Genomic DNA, 19,341 nt, shown 5'->3' on the forward strand with positions numbered 1-19,341 from the left:
AATTATTGGATAATTATCTATTTTTCTCTAATAACCAATTGAGTGGGAAATTATTGGTGGTTTCATGGTAACCGTGAGATAAAAGGAAAAATATTTTCCTAATTTTAGTAAGATTTTACAAGGTTGATTTTTTTTTTTTTATTTTGAGATTTCCTCTAGAAAATATTCTCACGAGAGTTGTCAAATAAATAGGATTTATTAAGCAACAACTTGGATAAAGTAAATGATCGTGGAGTGTTTGTAGGCGACAGACACTTAGCTAAACGATGAGCTAAACGATCGCATAGCTTTTGCTAGACGATCGCTTAGCTTTTGCTAAATGATTGGGCATTGACTAATACGATAGGTACTGCCTTCTCCCACTTGCTCAATCGTTTATACGATTGTTGTTTCCTCCATATTCTGCCTCAAACCAAATCCACGCAGACCCCACGCTCTGCATTCTCACACCGAGAATACTAAGGTAGCCTTCTTGGTGGTGTCATACTCAACTCGACACTGTAGAGGTTCTGTGGAGGCCGTTCGTGTTGTTTGGGGTGTTCGTGACCAAGGCGATCGTTGAGTTTGAGCGCGCGGTGTTCGTGCAATGTAGCGGTCATATTGGACGAACGTTCGTGGTTGTTTTGTTGCTATGATCGAGCGTTTGTGATCAAGGAGCATTGATGATGAGTCTACAAAAGTGTGTAGCTTTTGTCCTTGATTTTTTGTATTATCATGCTGTAATTTCTGTAATTAATGCATAACTGTATGTTTCTGTTTGTGAATATAATTATAAAGTTCATATATGATTGTAGTTTGGAATGAACTTTCTGCTGCTCATGGAAATCCTTGTGTTCGATTTCCTTCACAGAAGACCCCATGCGCCCTAGCTAACCATCTTTCGTGCTTTCAAATTTGAGACTATCCTAAGCAATGCCTCTGTCTTGACTCCTCTGAACTTAAAACTAGCTTCCGTAGAAGGACTAAAAACAACCTCTCTATGAAAATAATCTATAATAGCATGGTTGGTAACCAACTAATCCATACCTAGAATCACATCAAAATCTTGCATATCCAAGACCATCAGAGTACATCTAACATGCGATCAGCTACTAGCTGACGTGCTTGAACTTTTTCATCCGCATACATAATACCTCCAAATAGAGTAGAAACGACATTACATACGGTAAAGGCTCTATCTCTAATTTAGCATGCTCTACAAGTATTGATGATATAAACGAGTGAGACAAACTAGAATGAAATAATACTAAAGCATAATGGCCTAGAATGGGAAATATACCTATCACTATTGTCTTATACTTCTCGATCTCTCGCTTAGTTGTTGTCTACACTCGACCTTGTTCTTTCCGTTTCTTGCTCGAATTCCTCTAACCAATACTTATAGACTGGCTTTTAATACCTAATGTGTTCCTATTAGGACATTTATCAATTGTGTGCTCCTTCTGTTTGCAATGAAAGCAGGCCAGTGCCAGAGAAACATCGTCCCTTATGATGTTTTCCACAAGAGTTAGACACTGGTCAATTTCTCTCTACCATCCCTAACTTGGAAGCCCATTACTGGAGGTGTTGTGGGGGTCTGTCCGAATTCTTGCTCTTTTATAGAGGCTTTGAAGCTCTCTAATCTACCTTTCTTTTCTTAACCCGAGGAAGGACTTTAAGCATTCGCCTTTCCTTTGATTGGAAGTCCATCTCAACTGCCAAATGAAGTGCCTCTGCATAAGTGGTCGATTTAAAGGCTCGCATAAAGCCTCGTATCGCATCCTTCAAATCTTGGACGAATCTTTCTGCTCTCATAGCCTCTGTAGTGACCAATTAAGAAGTGAACAGGACAACATGTCAAATTCATGTATTGGAAAACTATATCAATTGTTGATAGCTATAACGTTGCATTGGTAAGGACCTTTAGTGACCCGTTGAAGGTGTGAGGGTTGTATTTCTTGAAATCCCATAGGTATTTGGCCTCCATTGAAAGATCTGACATATTTTGGTTATATGTCTAATTTAGGGCTTGAATTTGTGGCGTTTGGACCTACGAGGGATATTTGTTGTGCCTGGGTATGTTGGCCTATTTGTTCTAACACAAGGTCTTTAAACAGTAAACTAACCTTATTCGTATACTATAGATCATTTTGACTATTTACTCGAACCTGATCCACTTTTATGTCTCTACATAAAGTTACACTGTGAGGTTTCCACCTCCAGGATTTTGTCACATACATTCTAGGAAAATTCCCAGGAGGTCACCTGACATAAGGATTGCTCCAAGCTAAGCACGCTTAACTTTGGAGTTCTTATGACCAAGCAACCGAAAAGGAAGGTGCACTTCGTTGGTGTAGGTAGTAACTTTCAATTATTTTAACTTTTTCTTAACAACACTTTCATGTCCTCAGGATTCCTCTAATTCGGATGTGATTTCGGTTCATTCATGTCTCCCTCCTAAACTCAGATCCTTACATCTATGAGCTCCAGAAAACAAAATTGCCAAGAAAATTTGACAAAAACCCAAAATCACAACCCTAACCTAAAAAGAACGACGAAATTGTTAAGTATATTGTAAAGTTATTGATCATATACAAAAGTAGACAAATACGGTGTGTACATGAGATAAGTACACTGTGTATAATAGTTGAATCGTGCAAGCTTAAGAACATTAAATCTGGATTTAGAGAAAGTTGGAATAGGAGAATATAATGTCTTCATAAAATATAATAGCGGTATAAAATACATTGTGTGTAAAACGTAAAACATTGAACTAGATTTGTAAAAAAATAGAACCTTTAATGGCTTCTAATGTGTATAATAATCAAGGAAAGTTGAAAGTTTAAATAATTAAACATGTTCATATTAGCAAGCGAAAAAAAAACGCAATCAAAGTTGTTAAAAAAAAACAAAAGCTTCAATGGCTTCCCTCGACGTCTTGAATTCTAATCTAATACTCTTAAAGAAAAAACTCATGGTTCCCATTTGGGGCCAACCTTCAATGGCTTCCCTTGACCTCTTACAGAACTTGAAGTTGCAAATCGACTGTTGAAGAAATTTAATATTAATAAAATTCTCAGGGTGAGATTTTATTAGGGAGATAAATTCATCCCTAATTGATGAGATTTTGTTGAGGAGACATGTTCATCAATGGAAGCATTGGATTTAAGGGAGGGCAAAATTGACAAAGTAAGTAGGGTGATGATCCTTCCATATCATAGAACCACCATAAATCATAAAATTAAAAAAATGCCATTTATCCATCTAAGGGTCATTTTTCGACCATTATGTCGCTATTTTCCCAATAGGAAGACAAGATTTTATGTTTTAACTTAAAATTTTGATTGCTGAGAAAATTGGTATAAGCTATGAATTGAATAATTAAGATAAAAATGAGAGTATTTATATGAAAAAAGATTAGATTGTTTATACGTATAAAATTAGGATATATATATAAAAATTATTTTAAAATTGGTTTTTTCAAACTTAATAAAACTTCAAACAAATTGATCACCATATTACGTATGAACATTTTTAAACATTGTTTAAAGTTTAAAATTATTGCAATGAGATATTAACGGTTTCTATTCATATACTAAAAGTGAAGATATTTTTGAATTTTTTTAAACTTTTGGAAGTTCAAAGGTATTTTTGAAACAAAAATTTAACGGTTTCCATCCAAAACTGACAGTAAAGGTATTCTTGAACACTTTTTTTTGAAAATTATGGGCATTTTTAAAACTTTTAAAAAATTAGGAGTTTTGTTTTCTTTTTAACACAAAGTACAAAGTTCGAGATTTTTAAAAAAAAATAATTTAGCCAAACAAATATATACATTTTATTTTTTTCTTCAATATATATATATATATATATATATATATATATACATATACCTTACTTTTGTAAATCTATACTATATTAAAAGGGGCAATGAGAGAATTTTTCTCTTCCCTTTTTGCCCTTATAGTTTTTAACAATTCCCATTTTGTCCCTATTTATTACTCTCCGGTTAAAACCTTTCAAGTAGACACCTCATTAATCAAACCCTTTCATCGAAATAACCTTCTTCAAAGAGACTTCATTCCTTCTTCAATAACCACTCTATTTTTTTTTTGTTTTAATCTAAGTCTTTATAGGATTTTGTTTTGGTTAGTTGTTCATAAATAACTATCTCTAAATTACTAGATATTGAAATGGGATCAAAGCGCACATTACTTTAAAATTTATGCTACCATTGGATACAACCGAGTGATAATTCCAAAATGAAAAATTAAGATTGAATTGCAAAATGAAAATTTCAGGTTCTTTTCTTCTCTCTTTTATTTGTATTCGAATTACTTTTTAGAGAAAATGTTAATGAACGTGCAATTTTTACGATTTACATTGTGTAGGTGCATTGTAAATATTTTAGAAAGTGTTAGAGTCACGAATTAGTTGGTGTAGTTTGTTTGTTTTTTTAGATGCACACTTTTGTGTTTTTTATTAGCAATTTTCACTTTATTATATTTTTTGAGGAATAATTTTTATTTTCATTTGATTCTTTGTAGAAAGGTGAATATTTCAATATATTTGGATGGGATAATCTGGCATTCCCAAGGTATCTACATTGATTTGTTAAGATTCATATTTACTTTATATATATATATAAAAAAGAGGCTAGAAGTAGATACATTTTACATCTATTTTGCCCTTTTGTTTTTAGTAAATTACTATGTAGGGGTGAGTATGATAGACCGAAAAAATCAAGCTGACCGACCGAACCAAAGTCAGTCAGTTGGAGAAGGAGAGGGGTCGGTCGATGTCGATTTGAGAACATTCCAAATCGAAAGATTTTTAAAAAAATTTAAAGAACAAAATCGATCGATGCTCACCCCTATTACTATGTTATCCTTTTGTCGACGGAATGAGCCTTTTCAAATATAGGTTTTCATTCAAAAGATAATATATGTGACATTTCTAATTTTTAATTCACAAAATATATTTATATATTTAAAAATTAAATTTTTATATAAAATAAGTGTAATTGGTGTTCGTGGGACGCAACTCTTCGAATGTATGTGTTTGATGAGCACCAACTCATGCAAATAATACCAATGGAATGTGACTATTTAGAAGGTGGTGGTTACACATCAAACATATGCTTTTTTCCTTTTTGTCTTTTTTATTTTTTATGTAGATGTGAAATGCATTTATAAAAGAAAAAGAAATTAAAATGTTTTGATTATGTTTTTAATTAAAAAAAAAATCATATAGCAAAAATTTAGGGGAAAAATACAAGATCTTTTAAAGAAACAAGTCTAGAAGTAAATTTATCTATATAAAAAAAGTTAAAATACTTAAATCATACACGTGTGCAGAAGTTAGTGAAAAATCTTGATTTTTTTAACTAAAAAATTAGAATAAATATTTCAAAACAATTAAGAAAATTGAGATTATTGAATTCTAAAAGAAAGGATTAATTTTCAAATTAAAATGTTTACATGTATTGTATTGGTTTTTTTAAATTAAAATATAATTTTAATTTTTAAAATTATAATGTATTAATTTTTTTCATAAAATTTGGGGAGATTAAACCAAACTTGCAGATAATGTTTAGTTATGACAAAATGATTTTCAAACAAAAACTAAATATCTTCTAATTACTTTGAATCAAAACTACAAATTTCACGAGCTATAACATAGAATATTTGTCTTATTATTTAATTCTTAAATTTTCATAAAATCCTCTTTTATCTTTCTCTTCAAGTGATTACTAACAAAAAAAAAATTATTTGGCACGGTACAATATAGAATAATATGTTTATGAAAAATGAAAAAATAAAAATATGAAGAAAATAAAAATTGTTAATTTTTTTTCATAAATATCGGGAAGATTAAACCAAACTTCAAATAATGTTTAGTTATGACAAAATGATTTCTAAACAAAAACTAAACATCTTTTAACTACTTTAAATTTAAATTACAAATTTTACGGGCCATAGCATAGAATATTTATTTTACTATTTAATTCTTAATTTTTCATAAAATTATCTTTTATCATTCTCTTCAAGTAATTACTAATAAAAAAATTATTTGGCACTGTTCAGTATAGAATAATTTGTTTATGAAAAATATGAAAATACGAAGAAAATAGAAATGGTTATATTTTCTAACTTTTAAAAATTTATAATAATTAAAAAATAATAATTTATTTATTACATTCTAAAAGATTATTATGTTTTAAATTCTTATAATAAAGACCATATAGTGTCGCACAATGCCGGTGTTTCTTGGCTAGTAATAAAACAAATACGACGTACCCTTAACCAAAAAAGCAAAAGCAACACTGCGACGCATTATATTTCCTTTTCTTGAATAGGAAAAGAAAAAAAAAAAACGAACGATATGATTTGTATCATACGCGCTTCACACGCGCTATTAAACGGTGATAAAAGCGCTCACACGGTAAGGGCATGGTCCGAGTGACATAGAGAAGTGACCCCTCTTGGCTTATAAATCACGTCCTCGTTGTTAGGGTTTCTTAATTTCCCACCGCTCTATAAATACTAAATTTCCTATCTCTTTTCCTTCGTTTCTAGGGTTTCTACTTTCTTTCGATTTTGAAGCGTTCGTCTATTTTTCTAGTCGATTTGCATTTCGTTCTAGGGTTGTTTCATCTTCAACGTATCAGATCTGTGTAATTGTTCTGACAATTCTGCGAATTTTCCGAGATGCCTCCAAGGACGGTAAAGAGAGGGGCGGCGTCCGCGGGTCCGAAGAAAGGTGGGAGGGTTACCAGAGGGACGCCGAAGAAGCAAGATCAGCCGGCGGAAAGGGAGGTTGCGGAAGAGACGGTGAAGGTTGAGGAGGTCTCGGTGGTTGAGGTTGAAACCAAGGAACTCCGAGAGGAGGTCACAGTGCAGGATAAAAGCCCTGTTGTAGAAGACAAGCCTGTTATTCAGAATAAGCCTGTAGTTGTTGAGGAGAAACAACCGATTTCCATAGACGTCGAGGATGTCGAACCTTCGCACGAAGTCAGATCGGATTCGAAACCGTCCGTTCCTCCTAAAAGTAAGTATTGTCCTCTGAATTCGAGCACGTTGCCGTTGGGGGGGGGGTTAGTAGTCGTTTGGTTTCTTTTCTGTATGTGCGCTTAATTGATGGTCTATGCTAATTCTATTTTTTTTGTGCTATACGACGGAGAATAATCTTTTGTGTTGTTCGTATTTGAGACGTTACTTCTTACATTCTTTTTTTAGTGCATCCTTTCTTAACGCTCTCGATATAGAGTGGATGTCCTTATACGACGAAGAAACTAATAGTTTATCGGAGAAGGATGAATAAAAAATATCTTTTGAGGATGGAGCTGTGAAAATTGCCATCGTCTCGACAATGTGTACTTGGGGTACAAGCTAGTTATGTTTTTCGGGGAATTTTATCGTCTTAAATTACCTTCTTGCTAAGCTCATAGTTTTGAGTTTTGTCGGTATAACGTGTGCGTGTACTTGATTAGAAGCTGGACATTTTTCTATGCCAAGTTTCAGTGCTACGTTTTGGTTTTTGCTTTTTAATATACCCGGTGTGTATATTCACGAGTGAATTGTTGACCGGGATAGATCTTCAATCTACATCTCATTTCAGAAGAAGAAGAAGTAAAGGATGAAGAATATGGAAAGGACGAGCGCTTGGATCTTGAAGATAATGATCCTGAATCAGAACCTGAGGAGGACGGAGGGTTTGAGTATGATGAAAAAGAAATTGAACAGGAGGATGTTCAGGAAGTGGTAGATGGAGAGGGGGATCCTGAGGACAATGTGGGCGATGAGGAGGGTGATATGGTTGAAGAGGATGTTGAGGATGCTCAGGAGGATCTTGATGGGGAGGAGGATGATCAGCAAGCTGGTGAAGACCATGACCATGCGGGCATGGTTGATGCTGATGAGGATGAGCATCATGAAGTTGTAAAAGAGAGGCGTAAACGCAAGGAGTTTGAAGTGTTTGTTGGAGGCTTAGACAAGGATGTGAAAGAGGAGGATCTGAAGAAAGTTTTCAGTGCAGTTGGTGAAGTTACTGAAGTCAGGCTAATGATGAACCCCCAGACAAAGAAGAACAAAGGTTTTGCATTCCTACGTTTTGCTACTGTGGAAGAGGCAAAACGAGCTGTGTCAGAGCTGAAGAACCCAGTGGTATTTTAAGCAATTTTTTAATCCTTTCCTGTTTACTTTGGATAATGATAGGATTTGGACATACCTCCTCAAGTTCATTTATCTAAATTATTGAAATTCCAGATTAATGGGAAACAATGTGGTGTGACTCCAAGTCAAGATAGCGACACCCTTTTTCTTGGTAACATATGCAAGACATGGAAAAAGGATGCTGTAAGTTTTGGGTTTATAAAATTCTATTCATCACCGAGTTTTTTTTTTGCAATAAGGAGTTATATATCCTGACATTATGATATTACTGTATATGGATCCAGCTGAAGGAGAAGTTGAAACATTATGGAGTTGATAATGTTGAGGATCTGACATTGGTAGAAGATAGTAATAATGAAGGGTCAAATCGTGGATTTGCATTTTTGGAATTTTCATCTCGTTCAGATGCTATGGATGCCTTCAAGCGTCTTCAGAAAAGGGATGTTGTATTTGGAGTTGATAGGCCTGCCAAAGTATCATTTGCTGATTCTTTTATAGATCCTGGTGATGAAATTATGGCACAGGTTAGCATTGAGATAACTATTTGAAATTCTTCAATTGAAGTGTTATGTATTCGATTTTTCTAACACATTAACCTATTGGAATTAAATTATTGGTAGCGCCAGCATTGTTTTAAGCTTGCAAAAGTATCAGACTTTGTTTTTTGGATGTTAAATATGGAGCTTTTCATTAGAGATAATCATCAAAGGGGTCAAGTAGAGCAATGTTTTATTATATATGGTTTTAATCTTCTAATGCTTGTATTTTTTAGTTAGAATAGTCATCAAAGGGGTCAAGTAGAGCAATGTTTTATTATATATGGTTTTAATCTTCTAATGCTTTTATTTTTTGGTTATCAAGTGTTTTGTCTTGTTCAGTTGACTGGGTGGTATTTGGTTCTACATGTATTTAGGTTCATCTTTCACTAGATGTGGTAGATATTTGGTTTTCATACTTCTCTGTTATGCAAATGTTTGTCACACAAACAGGTCAAGACTGTTTTTGTTGATAGTCTCCCTGCCTCATGGGATGAAGAATTTGTTAAAGGACTTCTTAAGAAGTATGGAGAGATTGAAAAGATTGAGCTTGCTCGAAATATGCCTTCAGCCAAGAGAAAGGATTTTGGTTTTGTTACATTTGACACACATGATGCTGCAGTTTCCTGTGCGAAGAGCATCAACAACTCAGAGCTTGGTGAAGGGGACAACAAGGTATGTAGTTGTTTTGAAAAATTAATGGGATTTACTTTCTACAGTGCGTTTGAGGTTCTCATTTCTGAAAACTTTATTTTCTTCAATTCCCTGTCTACTAGGCTAAAGTAAGGGCTAGATTATCCAGACCACTGCAACGAGGCAAAGGAAAGCATGCTAGTCGTGCTGATTATTGGCCTGGGCGCACAACCGGGCGTGCAGTAAGGGGTTCTTGGGGGCGACCAGCTCCACGAAGTATTCCTGTTCGAGGAGTACGAGGTGTTGGCAGCCATCTCCCACCTGTCAGTATAAAGAGGCCTGGTGGTGTCAGAGATAGGCGTCCTGTCATTGCAGTGCCACCACGAGGAAGACCGGTTGCTGCTGTAACGAGGTCTTACGACAGGGGTCCTCCTGGTATGCATAACTCAATATAGACAGCTGAATTTGGTATTCAACTTTGAGTTACTAATGTATTTTTCTGTACAGTTACTTCTTATTCAAAGAGTAGCATGAAGAGGGAGTATGGTCGACGGGAGGAGCTGCATCCATCCAGAAGCCGGATGCTTGTTGATTATGCCTCTAGAGTTGTACCAGAAAGAAATCCATCCTACAGAGATGATTATGCTTCTCGGGCTGTTGCCTTCTCTGATCCGCCTCGTAGAGAAGCACCCAGGAGAGCTTATGTAGATGATGGATACGGCCGTAGGTTTGAGAGACCCCCTCCACCAAGCTACCGTGATGTACGGGCACGTGATTATGATGCTCTAATTGGATCAAAACGGCCATATTCTTCATTGGTAAGATTTGTTTAATGCATTTACAATGCACGTTACATTTGATTTCATGCATGAAGGCCCTAACTTCTTTTGGCCAACTTTTAGAGTGATGTGCCTCCAGCTTATGCTGATGCTGGTGTTCGCCAATCAAGAAGTCGTTTAGACTATGACTATGGTGCTGGTGCGTCTCAATATGGAGATGCCTATGATAGCAGGTTTGTTAATATGCCCCCCATCACTGGAACACAGAGATAGAGATATGGATACTGAATATAGACATAAAGGAATAAATAGATGGTGTCCACAATTTGATTAGATGAGATATGATTGCAATTTGTTCGTACCTTGAGGTCTAGTTTTATTGTTTTACTAACTCAGATTTTTGGTTGATAGGATTGGCAGATCAAATATGGGAGGATATGATAGTCGAAGTTCTGTCTCAGGTTAGGGGTTATATACTATGATAGGTTTATGTGGAAGCTATCAGGTTGTGGAGATATGGAGGAAATTTGACTTGTTATTCTATGCTTATGAGCTTCTATTGATCTTTCAGGTTCTTTTAGTAGTGATGTTGGTGGAATGTACTCATCAAGCTATGGAGGAGACTATATGACTCGTGGTAGCAATGTATGAATTACCTTTTCCCTTCTCTTTTCGTCGTTGTATTGTGATTTTTTTTCTTCATTTTGATGACGTCTCTTGCTTTTGACAGGTGGGTGGCAGCTCTTATTCATCAATGTACCCTGGACGTAGTGTGGGGGGCAGCAGTTACATGGGCAGCGGTGGGTCTGGATCATACTATTGATGTGAGTCATACTGTACTTTGGTTATTCCATTCTTGCCATGATCATTTTCTATCCTTTTCCTCGTATATCCCTTCCTGCTTTTTCTATGTTGGGAGGACCTTTTCTCCCTAAGAAGAATGCCATTCTTCTTTCTAAGAAAAGTGAATGGTGGAAGTGGAACAATATGGTCACAAGTTATCTGTTTATGGAACAGACTTGATGTGAAAAAGAGGCTTCTATAGGATGTGGACAATGTTGGGAGCGTGCATTATCTTATCTGCCTACAGTTCTGGGAAGAAACTTTATCAAGATTAACAGCCTCTAAACTTTATTTCTAGAATGTGTATTGAATGAAGGACCATACTGGTTAAGTTGTGAAGACCTTCCTGGTTTTTGATATTTGTAATTCTGGATTGGGACCATGTATGGGAACTCATTACATATTCAGAAAAGAAGAAAGACGTGCCTGATTGTGCATATTCTCTCATAAGTTGCATTTATGTTTTTCTTTAGAGAACATTGAAGGCGGTGTTCTTGCTTCGTTTTCGTTTTGGAGTATGGCAATCAATTATGACGTTGGGGAAGTAATTGAATATTCTTTTGATGCCTTTTTGGACTAATGTAAGTCTTGGAACCCTCTAAGGTTTGTAGGTCTGACCAACAGTTAGCAGAAGGCACATTTGATAGAATGAATGAGTAAACTCCTCATGTGGTCATTTGATATTTGATGCAAGAAATATCAAGTTTTTGGATATTCTCTCTATAGTACACTTAAAGTCTCTGGATTTGTTCCATATATTGTAAGTGTTAATTGATGGCTTAACTTGAGACTTATTGGAGCTTATATTAAATATATCTCTTGTGACTTTTGGTATGCTGGTCTGGAACTGTCGGTTCATTTCTTTTGGAAAAAGATGGTTTTTTTCTTAGACTAGGTGTGGGGGTACACGTCTTTCAAGTTTTTACTAAAGAGGTTGTTCCATGGAGAAAAAACTGAGTGTTATGTTTCTTTCAAGCTATGAGCACAGATACAACATGTTCTGACTTTCCTATTGTGTGCGAGAGAGTTTTGGAGTGTGGGTGCCAAGTTTAATTGAAGATGGAAACAAACACGAGTCTGATTTCTCCTCTCTTTTGGAATTAATTGATTGATTGATTGATTTGGACGAAAGAATTTATGGCATACAATAATAGACTACGTTCGTGAGTGCAGGAACGCAAATTTAAGGCGAATTATATGTGGACTTTTGCAGTGTTTTCAACTGTCTTTAGAATTATTAGTGGAATGGTTTTGTTTGGGAATTTAGGATGTGGCTTGCCTTTTTCCTTTCATCTTCTGACATTGTGTTTTTGGTACTTGATTTGATTATTATTATTATTGATGAGAAGTAGTGTTTTTAAACATGGATTTTGGGTTGTTTCTACATTTATATATTGGTTGCAATCAGGATATTGATTTTGTTAGTGAAGTGTAAGACACCAGGTGGAGTAGCTTTTGTTGGTGCAGGACACACTGTTTGTTGATACTTCTAAGGTTCTGCATTTGTCTTTATTAGTATCTGTATACTCAAAATTAACTCAATATCTTGTAAGCTATATATGTATATATGTATTTGTATATATGTTTATTTAATTTTTTAATATCGATTATTCCTTTCTTTTTGTTGAGGCGAAATTTTGATCAGTCCAAAGATTTATATTGTTTGGTACCAGCATTTGCACCCCCAATTGGCTTTACCAATAATTGTGGCCTTTAAAAGCACAAGGCTCTAATATTCAGCATGGTTGGTGTATGTTTGAGACTTAATTTCATCGTGATTAAAGAGCCCTTAATATTTAACCCTACACATTCGTTACTATCATTTGTTGGTTGATACCTGCATTTATGATCGATTTTTTTCCCCAAAGAAAATGCTTCGTTTTTTTATTCTTTTCCCTCTTATTTAAACGCTGAGAGCCCAGCCCAATGGAACTCAACGATCATTTGAATAAGGCTTATGGGGCCGGATTTAATATATTGCTTAGCTGTGGCGTTGTATGTTACCATAAAGTCTAGAATTGGTGAGCATATTATTTGTTCAATGATATACCATAAATGTGGAGACATTCTTTATGCTTAGCAACAATAATTTTACTATTCTAAAAATGAGGACACTAACATCAATATTCTATTTTTTTTGAGTTTGAATCTGGTTAAGTATGATAATCATCCGAGCTTGTTGAAAAATCGTAATAATATAGTAATTATTTAATAATTGATGTAATTGATATAAATTCGAAATTTGTTTTTAATAAAAGTTAGAAGAAAATTTAGAAGTTTTGTACTAATTTAAAAAATTTGAAGACGAATGAGAGACAATATTGAGATTAGGAACAAAAATTCAATTTGACCTGATTTTTTTAAAATAAGATGATATTATTAATATCAAAAAAGGCAATTTCGTCTCTGTATTTTACTTGTGCACAAAGTTTTGACCATAAAAACAAATTGCATTTGGACGGATAATTTTCATTAATGGAAAAAATTGAAGCGATTACTTGATTCAATGTATACATGCAATAAGAAAAAGTAAATCGATTACTTGATGAATTTCGGTGGGTTTTAGTTTTCGCCGTCTTGGCCGCAAGTAGAGAGAAGGAATTTTAAATGGCGATTCCTATTTTGTGTTGTTCCATTAATGGCAACGATAACCGATCGAGGAACAAAAGTAATACATTGCCGCTAAAATATCATAAGAAGGAAACTCGGACGTAAATGGCAGGATTTCGCCATCCTTTTTGCCGTTCCTCGTTGTCATCGCCATCCATTTTTGTTCACATTTGATAACATGATCATTTGAGAATTTCATAATCACACTTAGAAATCAGCCATCGCCAATTTGAGTTCTACAGATCAAATGGGCCGCAGGCAAAGTGACGCCAAGCGTGGTGTTTGTGCGCTCGCGATCCTCTTCCTGATAGGCATTTCCTCCTGCATTATGGTCTATCGGTGCCTAATTGGGCCCATTCGGCCGACTTCCGTTGAGGTCTCTTCTACTTCCGATTTTGTCAATAATGGCGGCTTCTTCAAGAGTGGGGAGAACTCCGAAGAGTGTTGTCGAGGTATTGACCATTTGGAGCTGTGGGGAGATGCTGTGAAATGGGGTTCTGATTTTAAGTTGAATTCGTCGAGGGAGTGTTGTTTGGCTTGTAAAGCCATGTGTGATGATCAAATTGGACGGTGTTTGTGTGATTCTTGGGTGTTCTGTGGTGATGCTAAGGCTTGCGGACCAAATTTTGGTGAGGTATGGCTTAGGACTGTCTTCTTTCTCTTGTTCTGATTCTGTTTCATTGTTTGGTTTTCTGTGAGAAAGTTAATTCTGAGGCCACCCATGGCAGCCTAAAGAATGGGTATATGGAAGAAGAAGAACAATAAATAGGTGTAAAATATATCTACAATGTTGAATTTTTTAGGTCATGTAACCATTTTGTTTTTAAACATTAAACATCATTTCCACCTCTGGTTTGTATGTTCTATTGTCTACCTCCTAGGAGTGTTCTCAATGTCCAAACCAAATTTTGAAAACTAAAACAATAGTTTTTAAAAACTGGTTTTTGTTTTTTAAATTTGGCATAGAACGCACTTGTTTTTATAGAAAATATGAAAACCATGATCAAATTGTGTGAGACAAGCCCGATTTCCAAAAGCTGGATGGTTACCAAATGGCTTTAGTTTTCTTGTCCATGAGATTGGTTCATGATCATGTGGAATTCCAAATGTCAAGTAGTCTACTTATTCAGTTTCCAATTTCTCTTCATGGGTTTTTCTGGTTGGTATTGTTGTAAATGGCAAAATGATGGAACATTCGTAAGTTTGATCATTGGATGGAAGGTAACGTAGAAACAAGGAGGCACTTTGTTTGGTTTAGTTCAATGAATTTGTTTCCGAATTTTGTTTCATTTTGATTAATTTGAAGATTATATTTATAGTTTTACCTGCGTGCCAGTGCTGGTTGAAGAAACAAAAGGATATTCTGAGCCCTGACCAAAGAGCATCAGGAGATCAAGTCATGTGGACTTCTGGCCTCATGTTTGGGAAAAATGAGGTACTTTGCATCTACTTTAACCTCATTCAGACGACATCTAAGGTTCTGTGATCGTATTGGATGTTGTTAACGGTACATATGGTTAATCTTTCACTGAATTGGTTTGATTGCAAGTAGTAGTAAGATAGGGGTTTGAATGGATTCAGTTTTATGTGAATAGCAAGAACAGTAGAATTTAGTAATCTGGTGAGATACCATCCTCTTTTTATGCGGCAAAATAAGTTTCTATTTGGTCTCTAAGTTTTAAAAATGAATAGTTTAGACATTGGCCTTTAGGGTATGGTTCTAACTTCTAAGACGTATTTAAACCATTAGATGACTAAAGAAAAAATGATTTGGCAATTAACTCGTTGACTTGATTATCGACATGATTCATAATCAGTTGGAAAAATTAATCTTATCATTTTCTTGGCTCATCTGGTGCTTCTCTCTTTCTTTCCTTTTGTCTTCTTCTTTCTCCTTTTCTACTTTTTCTTCCCTGGCGAACCTAATTCCCCTCTTTAGGTTTCATGTGGAGTGACTTGAAACTCGAGACTCCACTGATTAAGTAGTAATATTTCTCTATATGATCAATTTCTCGTGGAAGTTCGTTATTTTCAACTTAATAATGTGAGATGTAAATGAAGAAGTAGAATAAAATATGGTTAAATGAAGAACTTCTACCTGATCCGGACTTTCTTTGTATTTTTTTTGAGCCTTAATTAATAAATGACCTCTCTTTCTTTTTCTTCTTTTATAGGGAATTATTAGCATTGAGACAGAGTATGGGTCTTTTCGCATTAAGGTTGGTTGTTTTCTTCATCTTCCAGCAGTTCTCTTTCATGAAATTATCTTAGATTTGTACATTTAAAATTTGTGGTTTGCACGTTTCTGTTTCTTGTTTTCCAATACAACAATATGGTCATTCGATGCCTATTTTACTGCTGAAGTGGGTATTGATGCATAAATGACCAAAACTAAAATTATAGGTACGTTTTGTTCTAGTTTGGCGTGTGGTTTGCCTGTGATGGCTTATAAACTTGTAATTAGTGCCCAGTTTAAGAGATCAAGTGTCTCGTGGAATTTTCTATGGGCTAAATTATAAAAACTACTCCTAGACTTTGCCCCTTAGATCATTGTTGAATTATCACCGGAGCCGAAATTCGTTAGAATCTATTGGACAAGACTTGAAACTAGAATAGCATGGTGGTGACCTAGAACATAGATTGCGATTCTCTTATATATATACACATACTATTTTAGTAAATAATTTAACATTTTTATTTTTTGGCTGTTACTTGGTGCTAGCTGATAATTTCTTTTCTGCAAATTATAAATTAACCAATATTTATACTAATGGCATTAGTTAATTTAGTAATCGCTCACACTCCCTTCTTGTTTCTTTCTATTGTCATCTACCAAATGAAGTTTTTTCTCATTAAAATGTTCTGTTTAATACCTTTCTCTATGAGAGCCTCTCATTTTTCAGAATCACAAAAATTTTTATCTTGTAATAGGTTTGACTTTAACAAATTTCATTTTGGATTTATGAAAGGTATCGAGCTTTATTATTCAAAGAAACAGTACAATCGATTCACTGACCCTAGAGTTTGATCACAGACGATCACCTCTTCCTGAACCTCTTACTCTCGAGAAGGCTTACCCAAACTCTAACTAACTGGCCCCTCCCTTTCTCACCAGTTTTTATACTCTCCTCTCTTCTCATTCCAGGTGGTCTCCTCCTTTTACAATTGGCTTTCCCATTCCACCCTTGCCCTTCCTTTGATATTGATATACAATCGGAGGCCTAACAATTTACCTTCCCTCTTTTTGTTATTTTCTTATATTTTATGCAGTATTCATCAACCAGAGGAAATATAGTAAGGAATATAAATTTGATATTTGACTCTCTCTCTCCCAGCTTTTTCCTGCCTGCGCTCCTCATTCTGTGAACTTTATTCTCGAGCTATTAGCATTGCGTTCTTGTGTCGGTTGCCAATTTCATCGTGCTGAAAGTCGCGGAAGCCTCTGGTTTTCCGATGGAGATCATGTAAAAAATGTAAGAGTTACGGGCTCTACTTTTAATCAGGTTTTTATCAATGAGATCACTGAGATGCAAACTCATTTTTACTGCCTTAAAAGATTTATATATCAGGTTTCAGTAATCACTATGCTGAGTATCTAACTCAAAATAAAAAAATTATCAGTTTAAACGAAACTTTTTGTTTTTTTATGGTTACATCTGATAAATGAGAATGTGATAGGAATGGTATTAGCCATTAAGGCATTAGGGGTATACTTCGTGTATTTTTTTAGTATTTTTATATATTTGAGTTCTGTCAATTGGTTAATGATAGGAATGATATTAGAATGTTATTAGAGAGTATCAAGGGTGTATCCCTAATTAGCTATAGGGGAGTTGTTATACTTGTTGGTCATAAGCAGGGAATTGGAATAACAAGTTAGGCAACATTTTAGTGAATGAATTAGGGCTTGGGAGTGATTTCAAGATTGGAGGGTCTAGTACCTCGCACTAGGTGATTTATCTTGTAATGTTATCATTTATCCCCCCACCAATACCTTTTCTAGTGGAGCCAAATGGTTAAATGAAACCTAGCTCTAATGTGTCCTATTTTTCGATTTTTGTGTGATTTATAGGCTCCATATGGTCCTCCTTTTGCTCTAATACAAGGAACTCTAGAAGCACATGGAATCATGTTCAAGAAGAATCCAAAGGAAGATTGTCCAACCATTAGAAAAGGATCAGTTGCTTGGGTTGGTTCTGGCCCGGAATTCTTTATCAGCTTGGCCAACCACGATGAGTGGCGCAAGGCGTACACTGTGTTCGGTTCCGTTCTTCCAGAAGACATGGAAATGGTGGAGAAAATAGCACAACTTCCTACAAATTTGGAGGTTTGGCATAACATAAACGTCTCTGTTTTGGAAAAACCGATTCCTTTTGGGTTAAAAAGACTGAATACAGAACTATAGAACATAAATTTTGGATGCAAATATTCTACAGGGTCACAATCCTTTTCCATTTTGGCCATTTAGGTCCATATGGAAGTTTTGATATAGAATGAGGAATCTTCATATAATCACCTTTTGGGATCTTTTCAACATCATACTTTATTGAATGAAATTAAGTGCAGTACTAGTGAAATTGTTTATGCCAATTTCTTGTTTATTTTGAGTTGAGTTTATTTACATGGATGGTATTGGTTGATTAGTTTGCTTGGCCATAAGATGTAAATTTGTTTAATTTGTCATATATTACAAAAATTCTATTTAGTTCAATTAACCATAATAACCTGAATTTTTAAGAATATGTGTGTTTAGTTCCTAATATTTTAAATTGGCTATTTATGTCCCTAATTTTTTAAAATTATGTTTAAAAGGTCTCTCAACCAATAAATCTATTAAATTTAAACATAAAATTAATTAAAAATATGATGTGGCAAGATGACGGAAAAAGATATTAGTTTTTAATCATTTCCACTTCTTTCTCTTCTCTCTCCTATTTCTTCTACTTCTCTCTCCCCTCTCTCCTCTTTCTTCCTCCTCTCTTCTCTTTTCTTCCTTGTCCTCTCCTCTCTTCTCTATCTTCATATATCTCTTTCCGTCATTTTTTTCAATTGAAAAAGATGATGACATTTGCTACCTTTGGAATGTATTCATTGTGTTGGGTTTGAGGAGCTCTTGGGAAATATAAGGAGGCTGAAAAGTCTACCTCCTCACCTGTCCTCACTTGTTGAAATATGTGAGGAGGCTTTCGGCCAACTTCTCTGTATTTGCACATTTGAAAGTCTTTTAGCTTTCAACAAAATTCTCCATTGTGAACTACTTTGATCCCCTTTAACTTTATTATCGAGTTGCAGTAGCTACGAGGAACTATCTTTCGTATTTTTTTAGAATTTGAGGTTTACAGAAAAACATATATCTTTCAGAAGACAATCCAACATATGCCTATAGTTTTTAAGCAAGGTTATTCTACTGCTGCAGAGCCAATTCCATCATCAGAGAAAGAAGAAAGAGAGAGTGAACAAATTTCATCTTCTCCAATAGAGGACAAGAGAGAGGAGAGAAGAGGAAGAAAGAGGAAAGAGAGAAGAGAAAGAAGTGGAAGAAGTGTCCACAATCTTCACAACCTCTTATACTTGATGGTTGACCTTCTTCTATAAAGTGTATACCCTCACCACGATGTCAGTATGTCACGTGCTGGTCATGGACATCTGGACAGACTTGTGAAGTTTGTCCTTCTTCTATACTTAGCGTACTAAGGATTGTTGGAAAAAATTCAAATGTTGAGGGAGAGGGCGTCGTGGAAGTATGTGTAAAATGATCGAGTGGAATTGCTGAATATTCATTTTGAA

General features: G+C 35.0%; 2 protein-coding genes across 6 annotated transcripts; both read left to right on the plus strand.

Annotated features, from left to right (window-relative positions):
* Positions 1 to 6,438: 6,438 nt before the first annotated feature.
* LOC120083810 (RNA-binding (RRM/RBD/RNP motifs) family protein) lies at positions 6,439 to 11,391 on the plus strand. Of its 4 annotated transcripts, none has more exons than XM_039039694.2 (12): positions 6,439 to 7,029; positions 7,600 to 8,144; positions 8,247 to 8,336; positions 8,438 to 8,677; positions 9,143 to 9,364; positions 9,466 to 9,757; positions 9,830 to 10,140; positions 10,225 to 10,334; positions 10,513 to 10,562; positions 10,673 to 10,746; positions 10,832 to 10,925; positions 11,119 to 11,391. In XM_039039694.2, exons 1-11 carry the CDS (start codon positions 6,690 to 6,692, stop codon positions 10,922 to 10,924), a joined length of 2,367 nt encoding a protein of 788 aa, XP_038895622.1. In that variant the 5' UTR covers positions 6,439 to 6,689; the 3' UTR covers position 10,925; positions 11,119 to 11,391. The 4 variants fall into 4 exon arrangements, with proteins under 4 accessions (XP_038895622.1, XP_090162347.1, XP_038895629.1 ...); XM_039039701.2 differs by having other exon boundaries at positions 6,445 to 7,029; positions 7,575 to 8,144; XM_090306221.1 differs by having other exon boundaries at positions 10,832 to 11,391.
* A 2,128-nt stretch (positions 11,392 to 13,519) lies between these two features.
* Positions 13,520 to 18,144, plus strand: LOC120083824 (uncharacterized). Of its 2 annotated transcripts, XM_039039712.2 has the most exons (5): positions 13,520 to 14,188; positions 14,891 to 14,989; positions 15,729 to 15,773; positions 16,890 to 17,027; positions 17,627 to 18,144. In XM_039039712.2, the coding sequence occupies exons 1-5, from the start codon at positions 13,802 to 13,804 to the stop codon at positions 17,957 to 17,959; spliced, it is 1,002 nt and encodes a 333-aa protein (XP_038895640.1). In that variant the 5' UTR covers positions 13,520 to 13,801; the 3' UTR covers positions 17,960 to 18,144. The 2 variants fall into 2 exon arrangements, with proteins under 2 accessions (XP_038895640.1, XP_038895647.1); XM_039039719.2 differs by lacking the exon at positions 16,890 to 17,027 and having other exon boundaries at positions 13,642 to 14,188.
* Positions 18,145 to 19,341: the final 1,197 nt, after the last annotated feature.

The sequence above is a fragment of the Benincasa hispida genome, chromosome 1, assembly GCF_027475165.1.
Source record: "Benincasa hispida cultivar pf3 chromosome 1, pf3_genome.v1.1, whole genome shotgun sequence".
Classification (NCBI taxonomy): Eukaryota; Viridiplantae; Streptophyta; class Magnoliopsida; order Cucurbitales; family Cucurbitaceae; genus Benincasa; species Benincasa hispida.